Raw genomic sequence first — 20,684 nt, forward strand, 5'->3', positions numbered from 1 at the left:
CAACAAGGAAGAGGAAGGGGAAGAGGAGGGGGATAGGGAAGGCGAGGGGGAGATGGAGGTGGAAAAGGAAGAGGAGGAGGAAAAGACAACTTTTGTATTGATGGCAGCTTCACCTTACATAGTGAAAGCCATACATTCACAGTGTACTGATTTTCAATGAACAAATGTAAGTGAGAATGGCTCATGGCTTTTAAGAGTCATGGGCAATGGTCACTTACATTTGTTCATTAAAAGTCAGTACAATGTGAATGTATGGCTTAGTAACTTAGTGGGTAAGTACCAGACTACAAATCCAAAGGCCACGGCTTGTATCCCAAATTTTCCTAGGATGTTTTTGTCATGTATCAGATTTTTCACCTCTGGCAGTTACTTTCTCTAGTAAAGTATCCAAACCAATATTTGTGTTGATGACAGCTTCACCTTACATACTGAAATGCAGTTTGCACAAGAAACGTGTATGTTGACACAACCACTTTTTTAAACTGTCAATGCACTTTCATACGTAACATTTCTCTATGAGCACAACGACCAGCAAATGAGCAGCCAGGATATTGCTTTGAATGCACATTTACTGGAGCTCTGTCAAAGATTTATCAATCAACAGGCTCATTCCTTTTTTGTGTGTAACTAACTCCAAGAGCACATCACTTTTACAGTTATCTTTTAACAAAAGGAAGCTTTCTTACTGTGTGCACTGAAATTAACTGTATACTTTGTTGGAACTCAACATGGGATTTTGTCTTTGGGTTGCAATGCTGTCTTTAAAATGAAAGCCACTAATTACTGCTCTGGAATTTAATGCATATAATTAACCATGTTATGCCAAAACACTCAAACAGAGTAAAAAAAAAATTGCTCTTACCAGGTCAGAGTCCTTCATGTTACAGCAACTATAAATCTTGATCTCTGTTCCATAACTGAAGAATTGTTTCAACGCTCTGCCATTTACAAAAATAAGGTTTCTCTGCATATATTAAAACCCCATGTTTGTAAAAGGCAGAGCATCAAAACTGCTGGTGTCGTTGTTGTTGTTGTTGTTGTTGTTGTGGTCTTCAGTCCTGAGACTGGTTTGATGCAGCTCTCCATGCTACTCTATCCTGTGCAAGCTTCTTCATCTCCCAGTACCTACTGCAACCTACATCCTTCTGAATCTGCTTAGTGTATTCATCTCTTGGTCTCCCCCTACGATTTTTACCCTCCACGCTGCCCTCCAATACTAAATTGGTGATCCCTTGATGCCTCAGAACATGTCCTACCAACCGATCCCTTCTTCTGGTCAAGTTGTGCCACAAACTTCTCTTCTCCCCAATCCTATTGAATACTTCCTCATTAGTTATGTGATCTACCTATCTAATCTTCAGCATTCTTCTGTAGCACCATTTTTCGAAAGCTTCTATTCTCTTCTTGTCCAAACTATTTATAGTCCATGTTTCACTTCCATACATGGCTACACTCCATACAAATACTTTTAAAAATGACTTCCTGACACTTAAATCTATCTTGATTCATAAAGGATTCAGTCAGTCGTATTTACACTGATTCATTGATGACAGCTCCAAAAGTTTGACTATGGGCCACAATTTTTGTTTCATTATATTTCATCGAATGACCAGTGGAAATACAGTGTTTAGTGATAGCAGACTTATTTGCTTGGAGAAGGCAAGTATGTCGCTGATGCTCTATAATGCAATCCTGCACAGTGTGTCGTTTACCCTACATAAAATTTGCTGCATTTACACAGACTCCTGTAAACACCTGCTTTGCACAACTGTAAGTTGTCTTTAACAGATCCTGAAAGTGTTGATATTTTGGAAGGAGGTCAGAAGACTATTTTAACTTTATGTCTTCTTAATATTCCACCTATTTCAGCTGAAACATTTCCAATATATGGTAGACAAGCCACCTTCTGAAGGCATTATCCTCTTCCTTGTTCTGTTGTTTGTACATCTGTAGCACTGTGTATTTATTGAGACGAATAACCACTGTTCAGGAACACAGTTTGCAGGTATTCCTGTTCTGTTTGCAGACAATTGGCATCTAGGATGGCATGGACTCGGTGGGTCAAGGTGCAGGATGGTGGCAACCAGTACATTGTAAATGAAGGTCAGAGTGAGCAGCCTTTCGAAGTACTGAATGCTTAACTGTATTGTCACTCTTAATTTGCACCAAGATGTCAAAAGATGGAAAGCAACCATCTTTCTCCATCTACACGGGAAATTTAATTTTTTCACATATGGAGTTTAGATGTTGAAGAACTCTTGGAGAATGTACAAATCATAAGGCCAAATTATAAAAGTGTCATCACCCTATCACCAAAATACTGTTGGTTTTAAAATAGCTGTCTCCTATCATGATCAATCTTTTTATTGAAGTCTCTGAGGAACGAGCACTCGCGATTATAAAAAAAACTTGCAAAAGAGCATGCACTCAAGCAATGCTTGTGCAATGTCAACTAGGACACACCACGCATGAGCTGGCAGGATCTTACATAGGGGAGCTCAGTGTACTGCTCGTCAGTATTCAGCTGAAGATGGCCAGAACACTCTGTGCTGAAATACAGTACCAGCAAGTTACAGACATCCAGCAGTTCTCTCAATGTTTTATAGAACAATCTGCATGTCTGGAAAGTTTTAACTTTCACACCTGATATCATTCTTACTGCTCACTTTTTGCAATCAATACATTATTTTTAAGTGATGAGTTACCTCATAAAATTATTCCACAAGACATTACTGGGTGAATAGGTTTGTTTGTTTTCTAGACTACCAATTATATGAAGAGCAACAGTAATTGAACTTAACTGTTCAAGGAGTTCTGTAATATGTTTCTCTCAGTTTACATGCTATATCAATTCTTGGTATGGCTCCACCTGTTGAAAAGAACTGAATGAAATATATTTTCTCAAAATTTGGGAAGAGCCCATTTCAGATAATCTTTGAAAAACATGGTTAACAATCTCTTCTGTTGCTTTCTAGTCATTGGGTTTTATTATAACACTTGTATCAGCTGCAGAAAGCATAAATAATGATTGTTAAACCTTAAATGGAAGGCATTCACACAAAGGTATAAGGAACAGGAGTGAACCAAAAATCTGACCCTGAGAGATTCCCTTTGTGATTCTTCTCCAGTCACTACAATTTTCAACCCTTCCAGCATAGTTTGAATCATTCAGCACAATTTTTAGCATTTTGTTTGTTATGTATGATTCAAACCAGTAATATTTTCATTCGTATAAAACTTAAGTTTTTCTACAAGAGTAACATAATCCACACAATCAACTGCCTTGGAAAGATCTCAAAAAGTACCAACTGGCAAAATTTTACTATTTAAAGGAAGTACAAAAGGAGGTGTGAGTATCAAATGTCAATTTTTATTTTTTTATGGAAAGTTGTTTTTTGGAGTTTTCTCTTTAATTTGATGTAGGTTTTGTTGATTTTGATCATTTTCAAATTATTTTGAAATAATTTATTGCTCAAGTAATTTATACAGGTTCAGTTAGCACAAAATATTTTGGGAAATGTTTGCTCTGGAAGGCAGTGATTTATGTTCATTTATAATAAACATCCTGCTGCATAGGCTGGCTATATTGGCTGCTGTGGTATCACTTTCTGTTTTTGATACAATGCATAGTCATCCAAGTTTTGTAAGGTGCATTACACCATTTGTTGTGTATATTTGGACCTGTTGCTCATTGTGTTGTGTTTCTCTCTTTAATATAGCTCCACCAAAGGGAATATTTAAGAAGACGAGAAATAAGAGAAATAGACACTACAGAATACATCTTGTTGGCAGGTCACTCCCAGAAAATGAGATTAGGGCAAGCAACACTCAATAAAGTTTTTCACCACCAAGTGCTTCCCAGAAGAAGCTTGTGAACAGTAATAAAGTGTACAGTGAAACCAGTGCCAGTGATATCAGTTTAATATTAGGTTTAAGTAGTGCTTGATTTCTAAGAACAGAGGTTCCAGTACTGTGATCTTCCAAGGTTTGTTTTGAAATTTAGACTTTTTAAAATAATATTTTAACACTTTTCTCATCATTTTAAAATTGTGGATGCAACATTTGTTTTACATCACTTCAACTGCAGTGAAAGCTCTATTGTATTACATCTCAAAATCTGTGGTTCTGATTTTTTTTATGCCAGAGGTACCACAACAGTGTACCAGTGCATACTGTCACAAATGAAGCACTGGATTTAAGTCGACTAAAAACAATGTTTAAACAAACTGCATGCTGTAATTAATCAAACTCTATGTTGTAATTTGTGTGATGGGAGAGAGAATAATTTCCGAAAATGTTTTCAAATGAAATAGTTTACTTCTTAGTTTGGAAGCCTCTTGTTGAAGTTGTGAGAGTAAGAAAGAATTTTCGACACCACAAAAATGTCAAAATAATAACCTTTTTGAGACAAACATTAGTTATTTCTATGGGTTGGAGATTCACCAGTAAGGCCCTAGGGCTGGAAAAACTTTGTGGGCTTTTCTGAATTTCTCATACCCCCTGACAATGTTTCAAGATACACAGATGCTTTAGGGGAAAAAATTAAAAGTAACTGCAGAAGAATCAATGAAATCTGCAACAGTGGAAGCAGTTGAAGAAATTGATGGTAATGTTGACATTTGCATAGCATTTGACAAATCATGGTAAAAAAAAGGTGCCATCAATCTAAAAACTCTTGTACATCTGCTGTAAGTATTGATACAGAGAAGGTGCTTGATGTTGAAATATTGTCAAAATATTGCCATGGATGCACAGAAGTGGGTACCAATAATGAAAAGAAACAACTGCATGAACATAACTGTTGTAAATATGAGGAGGAATGGAAAGTGCATGAGCAGTAATGATCTTTCAGCACTCTCAAGAACAACATGGGGCCTGCTATGTTAAATTCACTGGTGATGGCAATTCAAATTCTTTCATATTAGTAATTGACAGCCAGCTCTATGAGGACCAAACACCACAAAAGTTAGAATGTGTCTGTCATTTTCAGAAATGAAAGAGTACTCGTCTGTGTAAAATCAGACAGAACTTTTCTAGCAAAAAGCTTGAAAATGGCGAGACTATTAGAGAATGTTTGACTGACGAAACAATCAATCAACTAATTGAATACTATAGCCAAACCATTAGAAAGAACACAAACAACCTGGAAGGAATGAGAAAAGTTGTATGGTCAATGTTTTTCCACAAGACATCTAGTGATGAGAAGCCAGTACACAATTTGTCTTTAACCGACTGGCATTCTGTGAGGCATTTCTTCCGAAGAAATGCCTCACAGAAAAAACTAAAAATGTAAATGAGCCTTTAGACAATGTTTATGGACCAGGGTGCCCAATAACATACATGTGGGCTTGAAAACAAAGAAAAACATACATGAAGGCTCGGAAACACATAAGGTTGGGGGCAACGATGCTGTGGTCACCTTCAATGATGGAAATGCAGGCAGAATAAAAGGTTCTGAAGCAATTTGGAATTAAGTCTGGCTCCCTAATATAGAAGCAACCCTACAAGAATTGGATGGACAGCGAGTCTCCAAGGCAGAAATTATGCTTGAAAATACAACAGAAGCATCCAGGTCCCTCAGATGGAGGAAGAGACTGCCTCTGGTTGATCCTCCAGATGATGAAGATTACAAGGCTAGAGTGTTTTAGGTTCTCCCTTCATTCAATAGTCAGCTTTCCTTTACTTCAATTTTCAAGTGTGATTTCTGAGAAACTACTTTTCTTGCAAATGTTTCCCATGATCTCAATACCTGCTGAAGCTGAATTTGCGACCTTTTTACCTATTGTTGACAGTGATCTAACGTTGATGTGGATTTGCAATGTAGAGATCACACCCATGGTCTGATCAAAAAAAATATTTTCTAAAAAATTACATAAATTTTTAAGACCTTCACTCAAAAATTCATATCTTATTTCCTAACAAACTTGATAGTAGATCAGTGAATGTATAAGATTGAGTCTATATCTTGACAAAGTTTTGTTTTGTTACCTTGCATACTTCCAGGGAAAACTGGATATAAATATTTAAATTTAACTTTCTCTTGATCAGGCACTAAAAATTCGCCTTAAGGCTTGTAATATTTTGTGGATGAATGTACAAACAGAATTCTCAGTTAAGCAAACCTCCTGGAATCCAAACTGTGAAATGCTTAGTAATTTGTTTCGACTTAAATGTGATACTACTCGTGAGCATATTACAACTCTGAATATTTTGGAAAATTAAGTCAGTAAAGAAATTAGACGAGAATTATTTAAGCCTCCTTGTCACCATTCTTAGGGACAGGTTTAACAATGACATATTTTAATCTGTCTACAAAAATTCCCCTTGTCAGTGATACATTACATATATCACAAAGGACGTTACTTCTCAGAATTCTGTTTGAAATTCCATAAATACCATCCAAGCTTGCTTTCTTTCTTTTTTTTTTACAATTCTACTAATTTCTGGGAAGGATATTTTTTCTACTTCTAGTTCCTTAAAGTTTTGAGGAACAACATTTTTAATATATTCTCTTGCTTCTTCAACTGAACTAATCCTATTTTTGCTGCTGCTTTTCGAAAGTGATTGTTAAAAGTACTCACAACTTCTGAATCATCAGTAACAACATTGTCATTTAGTTTAACTGTTACGTTGTCTTGTACACTGACTGCGTGTCCTGTCTCCCGTTTAGCAACATCCCACAAGGTTTAAATTTTATCATCTGTATTATTAATTTCTGTCAAACTGTGAATACTTCTGGACATTTCTTCCTTAAAATATTACAGTATTTTTTGTAGTATGCAAGTCATGTTGGACCATGACTTGTTCTGGCCTTTATATAATTTCCCTCTTCCTCTTACATGAAATTTTAGTTTCTTTAGTTATTCATGGCTTATTTAAATTTTCATGGATTTTTTGATTACTTTTTAGGAAAGCTACTTTCAAATACTGACACAAATTTACTATGGAATAAACTGAATTGGACATAAGCAACTCTTTCGCTATATACCTCACCCCATACCTTACTCTTAAAACACTGTGTCGTGTTCTCATTAACAAGTCTCACTGATTTGTATGAACCTGACTTGGGGGCGTATATTGTACATTTCCATTAATTGTGCATCACAATCAGATAGTCCATTAACAACTGGGTGCACATTAATTGTGTCAGCCAGAGCATTGTCTATAAAAATGTTCTCAATCGGGTTCTTACTGTCTTGCTCCACATGAGTTGGAAAATCAACTACTGAAATCAGTTTGAAACACATAATAATGATTCCAGTTCATTTTCCCTTTCTGTATGTTTTATGAAATCTACAGTGAAATTTCCATGAACTACTTTTCTTGTCTGAGAGGTAGCCCAATAATGCATCTAGATTTCTCACAATTAGCTTAAAGTTTCCTAGGGGGTCTGTAGATCATTACAATTGTCGGAGAATCATTCTGCAATAACAACTCACAAGCACATGCTTCTAGTTTCTGATCTACAAAAAAATTGTTTCAATATTTTCAACTTTATAGCCCGACTTATAAATAGCAAATTCTCTTTTTCCATGTTAATTCTACAAAAAAATTATGCTGGCATTTATCTTCACCATTCATACTGTTGCTTGGTGTTCAGAGGGGCACAGAACATCTATCACTTCAGAACTATCCACAGTTTCTAGAGATAAAAGAAGTGCATCTCTCTTGTTATTCAGCTCCCTATGTTTTGATGAAACAAATTAATTCACTTTTCTGGAAACTGTTACATATATTTTTCTTTCAAGGCTGTCTGTCCATAACCTGACTCTAATCTAATGATGTGCCCCTCAGACGCCAATAATCATGTGGATTTTTGCCTTGTGCCCCCCCCCCCCACCCCCCACTTTCTGCAGGATGCTCGTTAATCTGTCCTCCCCCACTCCAATCAGTTGCACATTGAGATCTTTGTACCCCCATCTTCAAAAGGCAGCAGCAGGTGCAGCACAGATATGAGACTTTGCTTCGTCAAAAGCAATCCAGTAAGTTGCTAGCCAGGCTGCTTCCTGCTCCTCCTACTTTAAATACATGATTCTCTTCATCAAAATCTCTACACAAATCCCCTATGTTTTCTGTCAGCTGGCTATGACTGGCACTAGGTTCCCCAATGCTTATGCCCACTGACAACTCAATGCCCCAACTATATGACGATTTGTTACTTCTACTTCTTCCATTATTTAAAATTGAGCAAAAACCAATAGGAATAGATGGATAAATCCTAAGACTCAAGTACACTGTGCTATGAAGAGACAACTGTACCAGATTCATAGTGTAAGCTCTGGCTCTCACAACTGAAGTCATATTAGAGCTAAACAAGAGAATTTGTCTTGTTGGTGTATTCTGTGAGCTCGCCAATGCCTTTAATTGTGCAAACTAGAAAACTCTACTAAAATGTTATGAGATTAGTAGCACCCCTCTTGCACAGGTGGTGTGTTGCTTACAAAAGAGAAAGTACAGTCACACTGAGAGACTGTCTCATAAAAACAAAATAACAAAACTAAACTCAGAATGGAAAGAAACTACCTGTTGGATCCCTCAAGGATCAGAATTGGGTCCGCTCATCTGTAACCTGCTCAAATGACCTTCAAATGACTTTACAGGATGGCTAAATAACTATGTAATATCTAGAGGTTGAAAATACCAGTTTAGCTGTAAATTTCCTTTATTATCACAACTGGTTTAGGGCTCTCAGGTGTCACAGCTGTGCTCTGGCCCCAAAGCGCCAAGGTGGACGTGTACTAGGCGCGGTGTGCTATCTATGGGTGCAGAACAGGGAGCCCCCTGTTCTGCGCTTATAGGCAGCACACCGTGCCCCCCCCCCCCCTTTCCCCCGTTCTTTGCTCATAGGTAGCATACCACGTCTATAACACGTCCGCCACAGGGATCGGGGGGCCACAGTACAGCTGCGACACCTGAGGATTTGCTTATGAGAGCCCGAAACCGGTCATGATAATAAAGGAAATTTACAACTGGAGTGGTATTTTCAACCTCTAGTATAATGCTCAGCTGCGGATGTTCTTCCAACAGGATTGTTTGAACATAATATCTGCTGACGACACAGGGATTCAAAGTCAACTGTACCGGATTCATCTCAGAATACAGCAAACACTTCAAGGGGGTAGTCCTCTTTGAAAATACTGGTATATTTATTTTATTTTATTTTATTATTATTAAAATGTTCTCTTGGATGTCTATCTTACTGCAGTGTCACCCCAAGTTTTCCAGGAACTCTGTTATTGAGATACATGATGATTTGTGGAAAGTGTCTCCAAAAACAATTCACTGCAGGAAACAAATAGTTGGCATGTAATTTCAATCACACCCTAATAGGCATTATGAAATTATGAAACTGCTCAAAGCTGAAATTGGATCAGCCTGTTACGGATGAAAAGCGTCTCGGGCAAGCAGAGCACGGACGACAGAAGCTGCCAAAGAGGCCTGCAGGACCACCATGGCCACGAGGAAGATGGAGGAGGACCTGCTTTTGGAACTGGAAGGATAGCTGTATGGTCCAGGGATCATTGACTAGTGGCTTGTTTAACTTAACTACAAAAAATGTAACCCAAAACTTTAACTGCATTTTCTTGAAACCATATTTTTCAAATTGGCGGGAAACATAACTGGAGAACTGCACACACGATTCTGATCAGCATTTGATGCTGGAACTCTAAATTGCTTTCTCTATCAAGTAATATAGTCATTTTGCAATATCTTCAAATTTTTGGTACACACTTCTGTCTCAATTTTGTGGGCGAAGAAAACTACATTTATTTCAACACATCCCCATTTTGTTAAAATTTGATATTTTTGGATTATCCAAGATATGCTGACAGAGAATATATTAAAAATGACTTGCACAAAATTACTGTGTTACAGGTCCAATAGGAGTACTTTGGGAATCCCCGCTGGTGACCAAAGTTCTGGCCGCAAGGGGTCCTACCGCCTGGTGCAACGGTTACAGCGAACGTCCAATGTGGACATAAAAAAATCATTTCTTAAAGGCAAAAGTGTAAACAATAAAACCATATCATCAGCTTTAGCATTATGTTTTAGTTTACTTGACCAAAAATTATCATTGAAATCACCTACTTTTCATGGGTCCAAAGAGGACTACCCCCCACCCCCAAGTCATTGCTTCAGCTTAAGTCTTTGTCTCACAAAGACACAAATTATGCAATTTCAAAAAAGCAAAAATGACCTTTTGAAATGAATGCGCATGCACTACACTGACCACTGGTGTATAAAATTACAAAATTACTTGGGGGTCCAGCTGTATAAGTTGAAATGGAATCACCACACCAGTAAACTAGGCAAGAAGCTTAGTACAGCATCTTCTGTACTTAGAAGTATTATTAGAGTGTGGTTGTTCACAACAGCTTTCGCATCCCGCAACTACCCTCCCGATCTGGTACAGAAGCAAATAACCAGAGCCACTTCCTCATCCTCTCAAACCCAGAACCTCCCACAGAAGAACCACAAAAGTGCCCCACTTGTGACAGGATACTTTCCGGGACTGGATCAGATTCTGAATGTGGCTCGCCAGCAAGGATACGACTTCCTCAAATCCTGCCCTGAAATGAGATCCATCCTTCATGAAATCCTCCCCACTCCACCAAGAGTGTCTTTCCGCCGTCCACCTAACCTTCGTAACCTCTTAGTTCATCCCTATGAAATCCCCAAACCACCTTCCCTACCCTCTGGCTCCTACCCTTGTAACCGCCCCCGGTGTAAAACCTGTCCCATGCACCCTCCCACCACCACCTACTCCAGTCCTGTAACCCGGAAGGTGTACACAATCAAAGGCAGAGCCACGTGTGAAAGCACCCACGTGATCTACCAACTGACCTGCCTACACTGTGATGCATTCTATGTGGGAATGACCAGCAACAAACTGTCCATTCGCATGAATGGACACAGGCAGACAGTGTTTGTTGGTAATGAGGATCACCCTGTGGCTAAACATGCCTTGGTGCACGACCATCACATCTTGGCACAGTGTTACACCGTCCGGGTTATCTGGATACTTCCTACTAACACCAACCTATCCGAACTCCGGAGATGGGAACTTGCTCTTCAATATATCCTCTCTTCCCGTTATCCACCAGGCCTCAATCTCCGCTAATTTCAAGTTGCCGCCACTCATACCTCACCTGTCATTCAACAACATCTTTGCCTCTGCACTTCTGCCTCGACTGACATCTCTGCCCAAACTCTTTGTCTTTAAATATGTCTGCTTGTGTCTGTATATGTGTGGATGGATATGTGTGTGTGTGTGCGCGCGAGTGTATACCCGTCGTTTTTTCCCCCTAAGGTAAGTCTTTCCGCTCCCGGGACTGGAATGACTCCTTACCCTCTCCCTTAAAACCCACATCCTTTCGTCTTTCCCTCTCCTTCCCTCTTTCCTGATGAGGCAACAGTTTGTTGTGAAAGCTTGAATTTTGTGTGTATGTTTGTGTTCGTTTGTGTGTCTGTCGACCTGCCAGCACTTTCATTTGGTAAGTCACATCATCTTTGTTTTTAAGTATATAGAAGTATTATTATGTTGACCTAAAGACAAATAAGTTGTCTTATTTGAGATATTTTCATTCCTTGTTGTCTTATGGAATTCATTTCATGGAAATGCACCTAAAATAAATAAAGAATTTATTCAGAAGAATCATACAGCAAGAACAGTGTAAAATATATAACTACAAATTTTACAAGGGCATCTTCATGGAATAGCAAATTTTTATGCTCACTTCCCAATACGTTAATTCCTTAATAGTATTTGCAACTCATAGTAAAAAATTAGTTTTTCATGAACTGTGATATGCACACTCACAATACAAGATTCGAAACTAATTTTCATGTTTACTTTGCCAACAAGTCTAACATTCAGAGTGGAGTTAAATACCGGGGCACAAAGTGCTCCTACAAAATCTCATCTAACATACAGCACAGAATAGGGAAACACTCCAACTCAAAAGAAAATTGAAAACAAACTACATTAGCCACATCAACAAATTAACTGATCTGGACTCAAGGATTGAAAATTCCTGTTAACTACATGGCAAGTATCAATGTTTATTGTAAAACTGTAACCTATTGTAAACAGATCTTTGTTGTTACAGATTTAGCTAATTATTTACTTTCTGATGTATCCAAGCAAATAATTACATACCAACAGGATATAAACAGCAGCTATATAATTTAATATAATTGAGAAGCAGCAGCATTTTTCTCTTAAAAATAACATTTCCCTGCTATTTTGTATTACATTTCACTGCGAAAAGCACAGAAAGTACTAAACGGGATAGTGATAGTTTATTGTTAACACACTGTCAGATTGAATTTTACGAACTGGTAGTCTTTTGCTAATGTATACACTTATACATTCCACATCCCTCATGTTTCTCCTTCTTGATGGGATCTATGGAACACAATGAATGAAAGAATGAATGAATGAAAAATATTTGAAATGATAACAACAAGTTCTTTCTTAAGTGACTCTTCGCTCTACTAAATTTAAAATATTTGAGAAATTGGTGTGCGGAAAATGTGAGAGAATAACACATTGACAGAATTTGCTAAATAGAATGGACTTAACACTTTGGAGGCCAGCCATGTAGAAGAACATTAGGTGTATGAAACCAGCCATTTATGTTTTACTTAAAGTGTTACTAGCACATATGTAATTGGTGTACAATACACACTAAAAATTCTAAGTTTTCATACTGACTTTAGTTCTTTGAGAGATTACAAATTTTAAAATAACAATGATAACACGTATAGTGCAACATGAGTTACTAAGTAACTTCTTTCTATCGAGCTTCCAAAATTTCTTCCTCACTCAACAAATGTGACTTATTTGTGGCAGAATTACAGCAAACTGTGAGACCTAACGACTACGCACATGAAATTACGACAACATGATCATACTGGCTCAGCCACTCACGACAGCAACTGTTACGTTCACTAACTTTTCTTTCAAAATAATTCTAGAAATTGGCAACAGAAGGCAGCACCAGTTAAGGGGCAGGTCATGAGACATCAGTACATTATTCTCATGTGAAATGAGTCCAATTTTCAAGTGATAGGTGGCTCGTACATCGAGACAATCGCGGTCCGACCTATACTCGGGAACGGTCTGTTTAAAACAAAATTGCAACCCAAGCTATGCTCGAGCTTGGTCTCCAAATAGTTAAGGAAATATTGCCCAAAATTGCTCTGTGGCCACAGTAGATTACAAAATAAAAGGGGGAGAATTTTTATCGTGGCCTACAGTGCCACCCTTTCATTACTTCCTCCAGGTTCCTGTATTTCATGTTCCTGCTTGCCCCATTTATCTTATATCCTTACTTAATGTCTTCTCTTCTCGATTTTGATATAACTTAGTTTTGTGAGATATGGATGCCATTTGAAAATTCCATTTCTGATTCATGCTATAAATATTACTATTTGTGTATTTCTCTTTTCCACTTTTCTGGATGGTTTATCCAACCACTTACTACATTTTTGAGTCACAAGGTATTTTGAAACTTACTTTGCTTTTCCTTGGCCCGGGACAATGGAAATTTTAGTTCAAAACCTCTAAATCTTGAACACAATGAAAATCTAAGAATTCATGTAATACCTATTTATAACACAAAAGAACGTAATAATCAGTGATATATTGGTGAATAAAATTACTGTACACACACTACACTGATTGCTAAGGAGTAAATACTGATGGAAAGCTGTTACAGTAAATCAACATCCTATTTATAGATCAGTAATAACACAAATACATCAAAAACAATTATTTCTAAACAATAGAGATTCGTTATTAGTTACATTAACATACTTAAAAAACATTAACTACAGACAAAATTTAAGAAATTTGATCTAAAGAGAAATACACAATTAATGAAAAATAAAACAAGTAATTTGAGATTAATGTTTTACAATTTTTTGACTCTGTTCAGAGTCTGGGTTTGCTTGCTTTAAAATTAAACAACAATGAAAACTACAAATAGATAAAAACTACTGGCAGAAATATGAAGAAACAAAAGTGTTTTATTACTTCATTATGCAACAAATATTTCAAATGAAAGTAATTAAGCCTTTTGCAAATGATGATTTTTGAAGTATTAAAAATAGGATGGAAGATGCTACATACCTGTGGAAGTAATGTGAATATGGTAAGGAGTCAACAGTTTTTTCCTTAATAAAGTTGTAATCATATTCTGACCATAGTTCCTGTAGGCACACAAAGTCATAGTCACATGTTGCCAAGTGATCTGCCAGGGCAGTAATTCTTTCATGCCGATTCTTGGATACCAGTGGTATTCCCCTACAGACAACATTAATGATACGATTAATACATTTCAGAAATAAAATGTGTAACTACAAAACTCACAATCATCAGGGATAACTTTTTTCATTGCAGTTGTAAAAGATGCAAATGACAACATTTATTCTAGATCACTACAACCACTGGTTTGCTCGATTCATTATAGTTCAACATGCCTGGGTTAAATATCGTTCTACCATGGATCTTAGTCATTAAACTGTTAAGCTTTGTCAAAAAATCTACCATAAATTTCACTTTGTTCCTATGTAAAGACACAAATTAAATCCACACCAAAGTTTCATCTTAAACACATTGTCACTTGTAAAAGAGTTTTTGACATTAACAGTACAGCTACAATGGAAGTGATCACCAGTGGCAACTGCGGTGTAGCCTTAACATATGATAGACAGATGCCACCTTATGGTTACATAATACACATGCAGGTGGGTAACACATTAGCTACCATATTATATGCTGAGAATGAAGCATTTTGCATTTAAATCTATGACAATTAGTGACAAACAGAAAGTACAACTTGTTAGATATAAAAAATATTAAAAGTGAGATAAATTATTTTTATGCTCCATAGCACAAAATGAATCTCTTCCATCACTGTGGATGCCTTATAATGCAATAGTATGCCCAGAGAAAATGCTGCTCCATGTGGCACATGAAATATACCACAACAAACAGTGTGAACATCCATTTTCTCTTTTTCATTGACTGAGCCACCCTCTGCTTTCTCATGTCTAGCCAGCTCTTCTTCAGTCAAATATCCACTACTTCTGTTTCTTCCAGATGGCCTCTGACTCACTTGTTGCCTTATAGAGCAGTACCAGGCCTAAATAGAGGGAGCACATTAGTTGGAAACTCAAACTTACTCACCAGTAAACTGGATTCGCCAACCAACTCTGCCCTCTACACACACAAATGTAATAATGAAATGATTATATGGCATTACAGCCCAGGAGAGCCCATCTGGGGATGTTCTGCCATCTGGTGCAAGTCTTTCTATTTGACGCCACTTCACCAATTTGTGCATCTTGATGATGAAGGTGAGATGAGATGATCACACCTACACAACACCCAGGCCTCGAGCAAAGATCTCTGACCCAGATGGGAATCGAACACAGAACCTTCCGACTCTGAGGCAGTGACACTACCAATTAGTCAGAAGTTACGGGCACACAGATGCATAAAAGGGAGAATATTCTTTTTTTGATTACTCCATTGGTATCGATCACTGGAAATTCAGGAACATAAAATACCTTGGAACAAGACACGAATAAGCATGGTTTTAGAAAACATTGCTCTTATGAAACTCAGCTTGCCCTTTTACACGATATACTGCCAGCTGTGGAAGAAGGGCAACAGAATATTTCTAGATATCCAGAAAGTGTTTGACACAGTGCCCCATTATAAACAGTTAAAGAAGCTATGAGCATATGGAATGGGTTCACAGATATACGAGTGGCCTGAAGACTTCTTGGGTTATAGAACTCCATACATTGTCCTTGACGGCGAGTGTTTGTCAGAGACAAGAGTATCATCACATGTAGCCTAGGGAAGTGTGATAGGACTGCTATTATTCTCTATATACATAAACGATGTGGCAGACACAGTGGGCACCAATCTGGAATTTTTTGCTTATGACGCTGAGGTGTACAGTAAGTTGTCGAAGTTGACTGACTGTAGGACAATACAAGATAACTAAGACAAAATATCTAGTTGTAGTGATGAATGACAGCTAGCACTAAATGAAGAAAATGTAAGTTAATGCAGATGAGTAGGAAAAACAAATCCATAACTTTTGGATACGGCGATAGTGGTGTCCTACTTGACACAGTCATATTGTTTAAAAATCTGTGTGTATTGTTGCAAAGTGATATGAAAATTGTGGTTGGGAAGGCAAATGATCAACTTTGGTTTGCTGGGAGAATTCTAGTAAAGTGTGATTCATCGGTACAGGAGAATGCACATAGGGTGCTAGTGCGACCTATTCTTGAGTACGGCTCAAGTGTTGAGGTTCGCATCAGGCTGGATTAAAGGAAGACATCAAAGCTGTTCAGAGGTGCACTGCTAGTTTTGTTACTGGTAGGTTCGAACAAACACCCAAGTGTTACAGAGATGTTTGGGAACTCAAATGGGAATCCATGGGTGGGGGGGAGGGGGGGGGGGGGGGGGGAGGCAATGTTCTCTTCGAGAAACACTATTCAGAAAAATTTAGAGAACTGGCATTTGAAACTGATTGCAGAACAATTCTGTTGCCTCCAACATATATTGTGTATAAACACCATGACAGAAATTAGTGCTGATATGGAGGCAAATGACTAGTAGTGGTATGGGGTTACCCTCTGCCACATGCCATAAGGTGGAACGCGAAGTTTCGATGTAGATGTAAAACAAGTGACTGAGGCAATTTAATACACAAAAAGCATTAACAACTAGTTGTAGGAGAAGTGGATGCCTGATTAAGATTTACTGGAATAACCCTAAAGGAGTAATTTATCCCTGGTGGAGATACCTTACAAAACTCTCATCCAACCAATTCTACAACACTGATTATCAGTCTGGGCCCATTACCTGATAGGATTAAGAGCGAAGGTGGAGAAGATTCAAAGAATAGCTCCTTGTTTTGTCAGATGTTCATTTAGCTACTCTCAGAGTGTCCAAGAGATGCTTACCCATTTTCACTGACAGATGTTATAAGAGAGGTAGTGTGCATTATCAAAATTATCAATAATGCATATCCAAGAGAGAAATTAGTGGTGAAGCTAGAGAAATTCAATATTATATAAGTTTCTAACAAGTCATTCTTCCTGAATTCAGTTCTGAAATGGAATGGAAGAGGAGAAGGGAGGGGACAGGGAGGGGGGGGGGGGGGGGGAGATAGCAGTAATATGTGATGCACTCACACTATGCAGTCAAGTGACACTCATGTTACAAACCTAAGTGCATACACAACACTCTCACATGTACTGGGAGTAGTGTGATTACTTCTGTTACAGTACAGTGCTGCAGGTATGGGTTTTGGAAGAAACTTGTTCCATTAGGAAATAAATTCTGTCATGTACATTACTAACAGTTTAAATGAGACTAGGAAGGTGTGAAGACTAAGTAAATACAGAAGAACAGACAGTAAGTTTCCTTTTGATTTAATTACTCACATTGTTGTATATGTTTGTGTACCAGATTAGCTACCATGGTCTGTCCAAACAGTTTTACTTTCCCCAATACCTCACTCCAGCCTGAGACAGGCAAGGACAGCTAATTTAGTAAGTGCATACACGTGAGAAGCAATGTTTTGGGTTTGAGTCCTGTTCCAGAGCACTGTTTTAAACTGCCAAGAAGTTTCAAAACAGCACACACTCCACTTCAGAGAGAAAAAATTATACTGCAAACAATCCCCTAGACTGCAGCTAAGACATTTCTCTCCGCAACATCCTTTCATTCAGGAGTGATAGTTCAGCAAGAAATGCAGGAGTAAAATTGTGAGAGAGGGTCACAAATCATGCTTGGTTAGCTCAGTCAGTAACTGCACTGCCCACAAAAGGCAGAGTTCTCGGTTAATGTCCAGGTCCAGCACACAGTTTTAATCTGCCGGGTAGTGTCAAGACACATTTTCTCTGTAAAAGTCATGGCTACAAGCTCGTCATTTACATAACTGTTTTGTTAAATATTAATCTACTATAAAGTTTGATAAATCACCCAACCAAATACAGATACTACTTATTACGAAATTCATCTGTGGAGTACAATGAATTGTTGTTGTGGCCTTCAGTCCAAAGCCTAGTTTGATGTAGCTTGCCATGCTGTTCTATACCGTGCAAGCCTCATCATCTCCGCGTAACTACTGTAACCTACATCCTTCTTAATCTGCTAACTGTGTTCATGTCTCATCTCCCTCTACACTTTGTACTGCATACACTCCCCCCCCCCCCCCCCCCCCTTTCCCAGTACTAAACTGGTGATCACTTGATGCCTCAGAACATGTCCTACCAACTGATCCCTTCTTCTAGTCAAGTTGTGCAAGAAATTCCTCTTATCCCCAATTCTATTCTGTACCTCCTCACTAGTCATGTGTTCTACCCAGCTATTCATCAGTGTTCTTCTGTAGCACCACATTTCAAAAGCTTCTATTCTCTTCTTGTCCAAGCTGTTTATCATCCATGTTTCACTTCCACACCTGGCTACACTCCTTACGAATACTTTCAGGAAAGACTTCCTGAAAGATTAATCTATATTCACTGTTAACAAAACTCTCTTCTTTCGGAAATGCTTTTCTTGCCACTGCCAGTCTACATTTTTTATCCTCTCTCTCCAATCATCATTAGTTATTTTACTGCCCAAATAGCAAAACTCATCTACTACTTCCACTGTCTCAGTTCCTGATCTAATTCCCTCAGCACCACTTGATTTAATTTGACCACATTCCAATATCCTCATTTAGCTTTGTTGATGTTCATCTTATATCCTCCTTTCAATATACTGTCTATTCCATTATTGAACTGCTCTCATAAATCCCTTGCTGTCTCTGACAGAATTACAATGTCATCAGCAAACCTCAAAGTTCTTATTTATGCCACCTGGACTTTAACCCTACTCTTTTTTTTTCCCCCTCAATGTACAAGCTGAATAACGTCAGTGATAGGTGACAGCTCCCTTCTCAACCACTGGTTCCCTTTCATGCGCCTCGACTCTTATAACTGCCGTCTGGTTCCTAAACAAGTTGTAAATAGCCTTTCACTTCCTGTATTTCACCTCTATTACCTTCAGAATTTCAAAGACAGTATTCCAGCCAACACTGTCAAAAGCTTTCTCTAAGTCTACAAACACTACAAAAGCAGGTTTACTTTTCCTTTACATATCTTCTATGAGAAGTTGTATGATCAATATTGTCTCTCAAGTTCCTACATTTCTCCAAAATCGAAACTTTTCTTCCTCGAGGTCAGCTTCTACCAGTTTTTCCATTTTTCTGTAAAGAATTCATGTTAGGATTTTGCAACCATAACTTATTAAAATGATAGTTTGGTAATATTCACACCTGTCAGCACCTGTTTTCTTTGGAATTGGAATTATTATATTCTTCTTGAAGTTTAACAGTTTTCACCTTGTACACCAGATGGAAGAGTTCTGTCATGACTGGTTCTCACAAGGCTATCAATAGTTCTGATGGGATGTTGCCTACTCCCAGGGCCTTGTATCGACTTAGGTCTTGCAGTACTCTCTTCTGTTTCCATAATACTGCTGCAAGTTCATCTCCCTTGAATAGACCCTCTATATACTCCTTCCGCCTTTCTGCTTTCTTTCTTAGCTTAGTACTTGTTTTCCATCTGAGCTCTTGATGTTCATACAGCTGCTTCTCTTTTCTCCGAAGGTCTCTTTAATTTCCCCTAGTGATATTTGATTCTAAATCCTTACACTTGTCCAATAGCCATTCCTGCTTAGCTGTTTAGCATTTCCTGTCAATCTCATTTTTTAGTGTTTGTATTCCATTTCGCCAGCTTCATTTACTGTATATGTATATTTTCTCCTTTCATCAATTAAATTCAATACCTACTGTGTTATCCAAGGATTTCTACTTGGTCTTGTCTTTTTACCTACTTGATCCTCTGCTGCTTCCACTATTTCATCTCTCAAAGCTACCCATTCTTCTTCTATTGTATTTCTTTCCTCTGTTCTTGTGAATCGTTCCCTAATGCTCTTTCTGAAACACTCTACAACCTCTGGTTCTTTCAGTTTATCCAAGTCTCATCTTCTTAAATTCCTACCTTTCTGCACTTTCTTCAAGTTTTAAACCACAGTTCATAACCAATAAATTGTGGTCAAAAACCACATCTGGATGTGTCTTACAATTTAAAACCTGGTCTCTATATCTCTGTCTTACTATTATATAACCAATCTGAAACCTTTCGGTATCCTAGAAGTGTCCTCCACATGTATAACCTACTTTCATGATTTTTAAATCAGATATTAGCGATAATTAAACAGTGCTCTGTGCAAAATTCTACCAGGCAGCTTCCTCTTGCATTCCTCTCCCCCAGTCCACATTCACCTACTTTTTTCTTATCTTCCTTTTGCTACTATCAAATTCTGGCCATCCCTCACCCATCTTATCATACATTTCTTCAATCTCTACATCATATGCGGGGCCTGGTTGGCATATAACTTGTACTACTGTGGTTCGGTGTGGGCTTTGTGTCTACCTTGGCTACAATAGTGTGTTCACAATGCTGTTCAAGTAGCTTACCCGCATTCCTATTTTCTTATTCATTATCAAACCTACTCCTGCATTTTCCGTATTTGATTTTGTATTTATAACTCTGTAGTCACTTGACCAGAAGTTTTGTTCCACCTGCTACCCGAACTTCGG

At 38.0% G+C, this 20,684-nt stretch overlaps 1 protein-coding gene across 1 annotated transcript in view; it reads right to left on the reverse strand.

Annotated features, from left to right (window-relative positions):
- The window catches only part of LOC126095231 (putative neutral sphingomyelinase), a 117,039-nt gene that overhangs the window by 84,810 nt on the left and 11,545 nt on the right, over positions 1-20,684 (reverse strand). Inside the window, exon 2 of the mRNA XM_049909977.1 lies at positions 14,138-14,311. Within this exon, the coding sequence (XP_049765934.1) occupies positions 14,138-14,311 (174 nt within the window). The remainder of the gene's footprint in view (positions 1-14,137; positions 14,312-20,684) is intronic.

This window comes from Schistocerca cancellata, chromosome 8 (genome assembly GCF_023864275.1).
Source record: "Schistocerca cancellata isolate TAMUIC-IGC-003103 chromosome 8, iqSchCanc2.1, whole genome shotgun sequence".
NCBI lineage: Eukaryota > Metazoa > Arthropoda > Insecta > Orthoptera > Acrididae > Schistocerca > Schistocerca cancellata.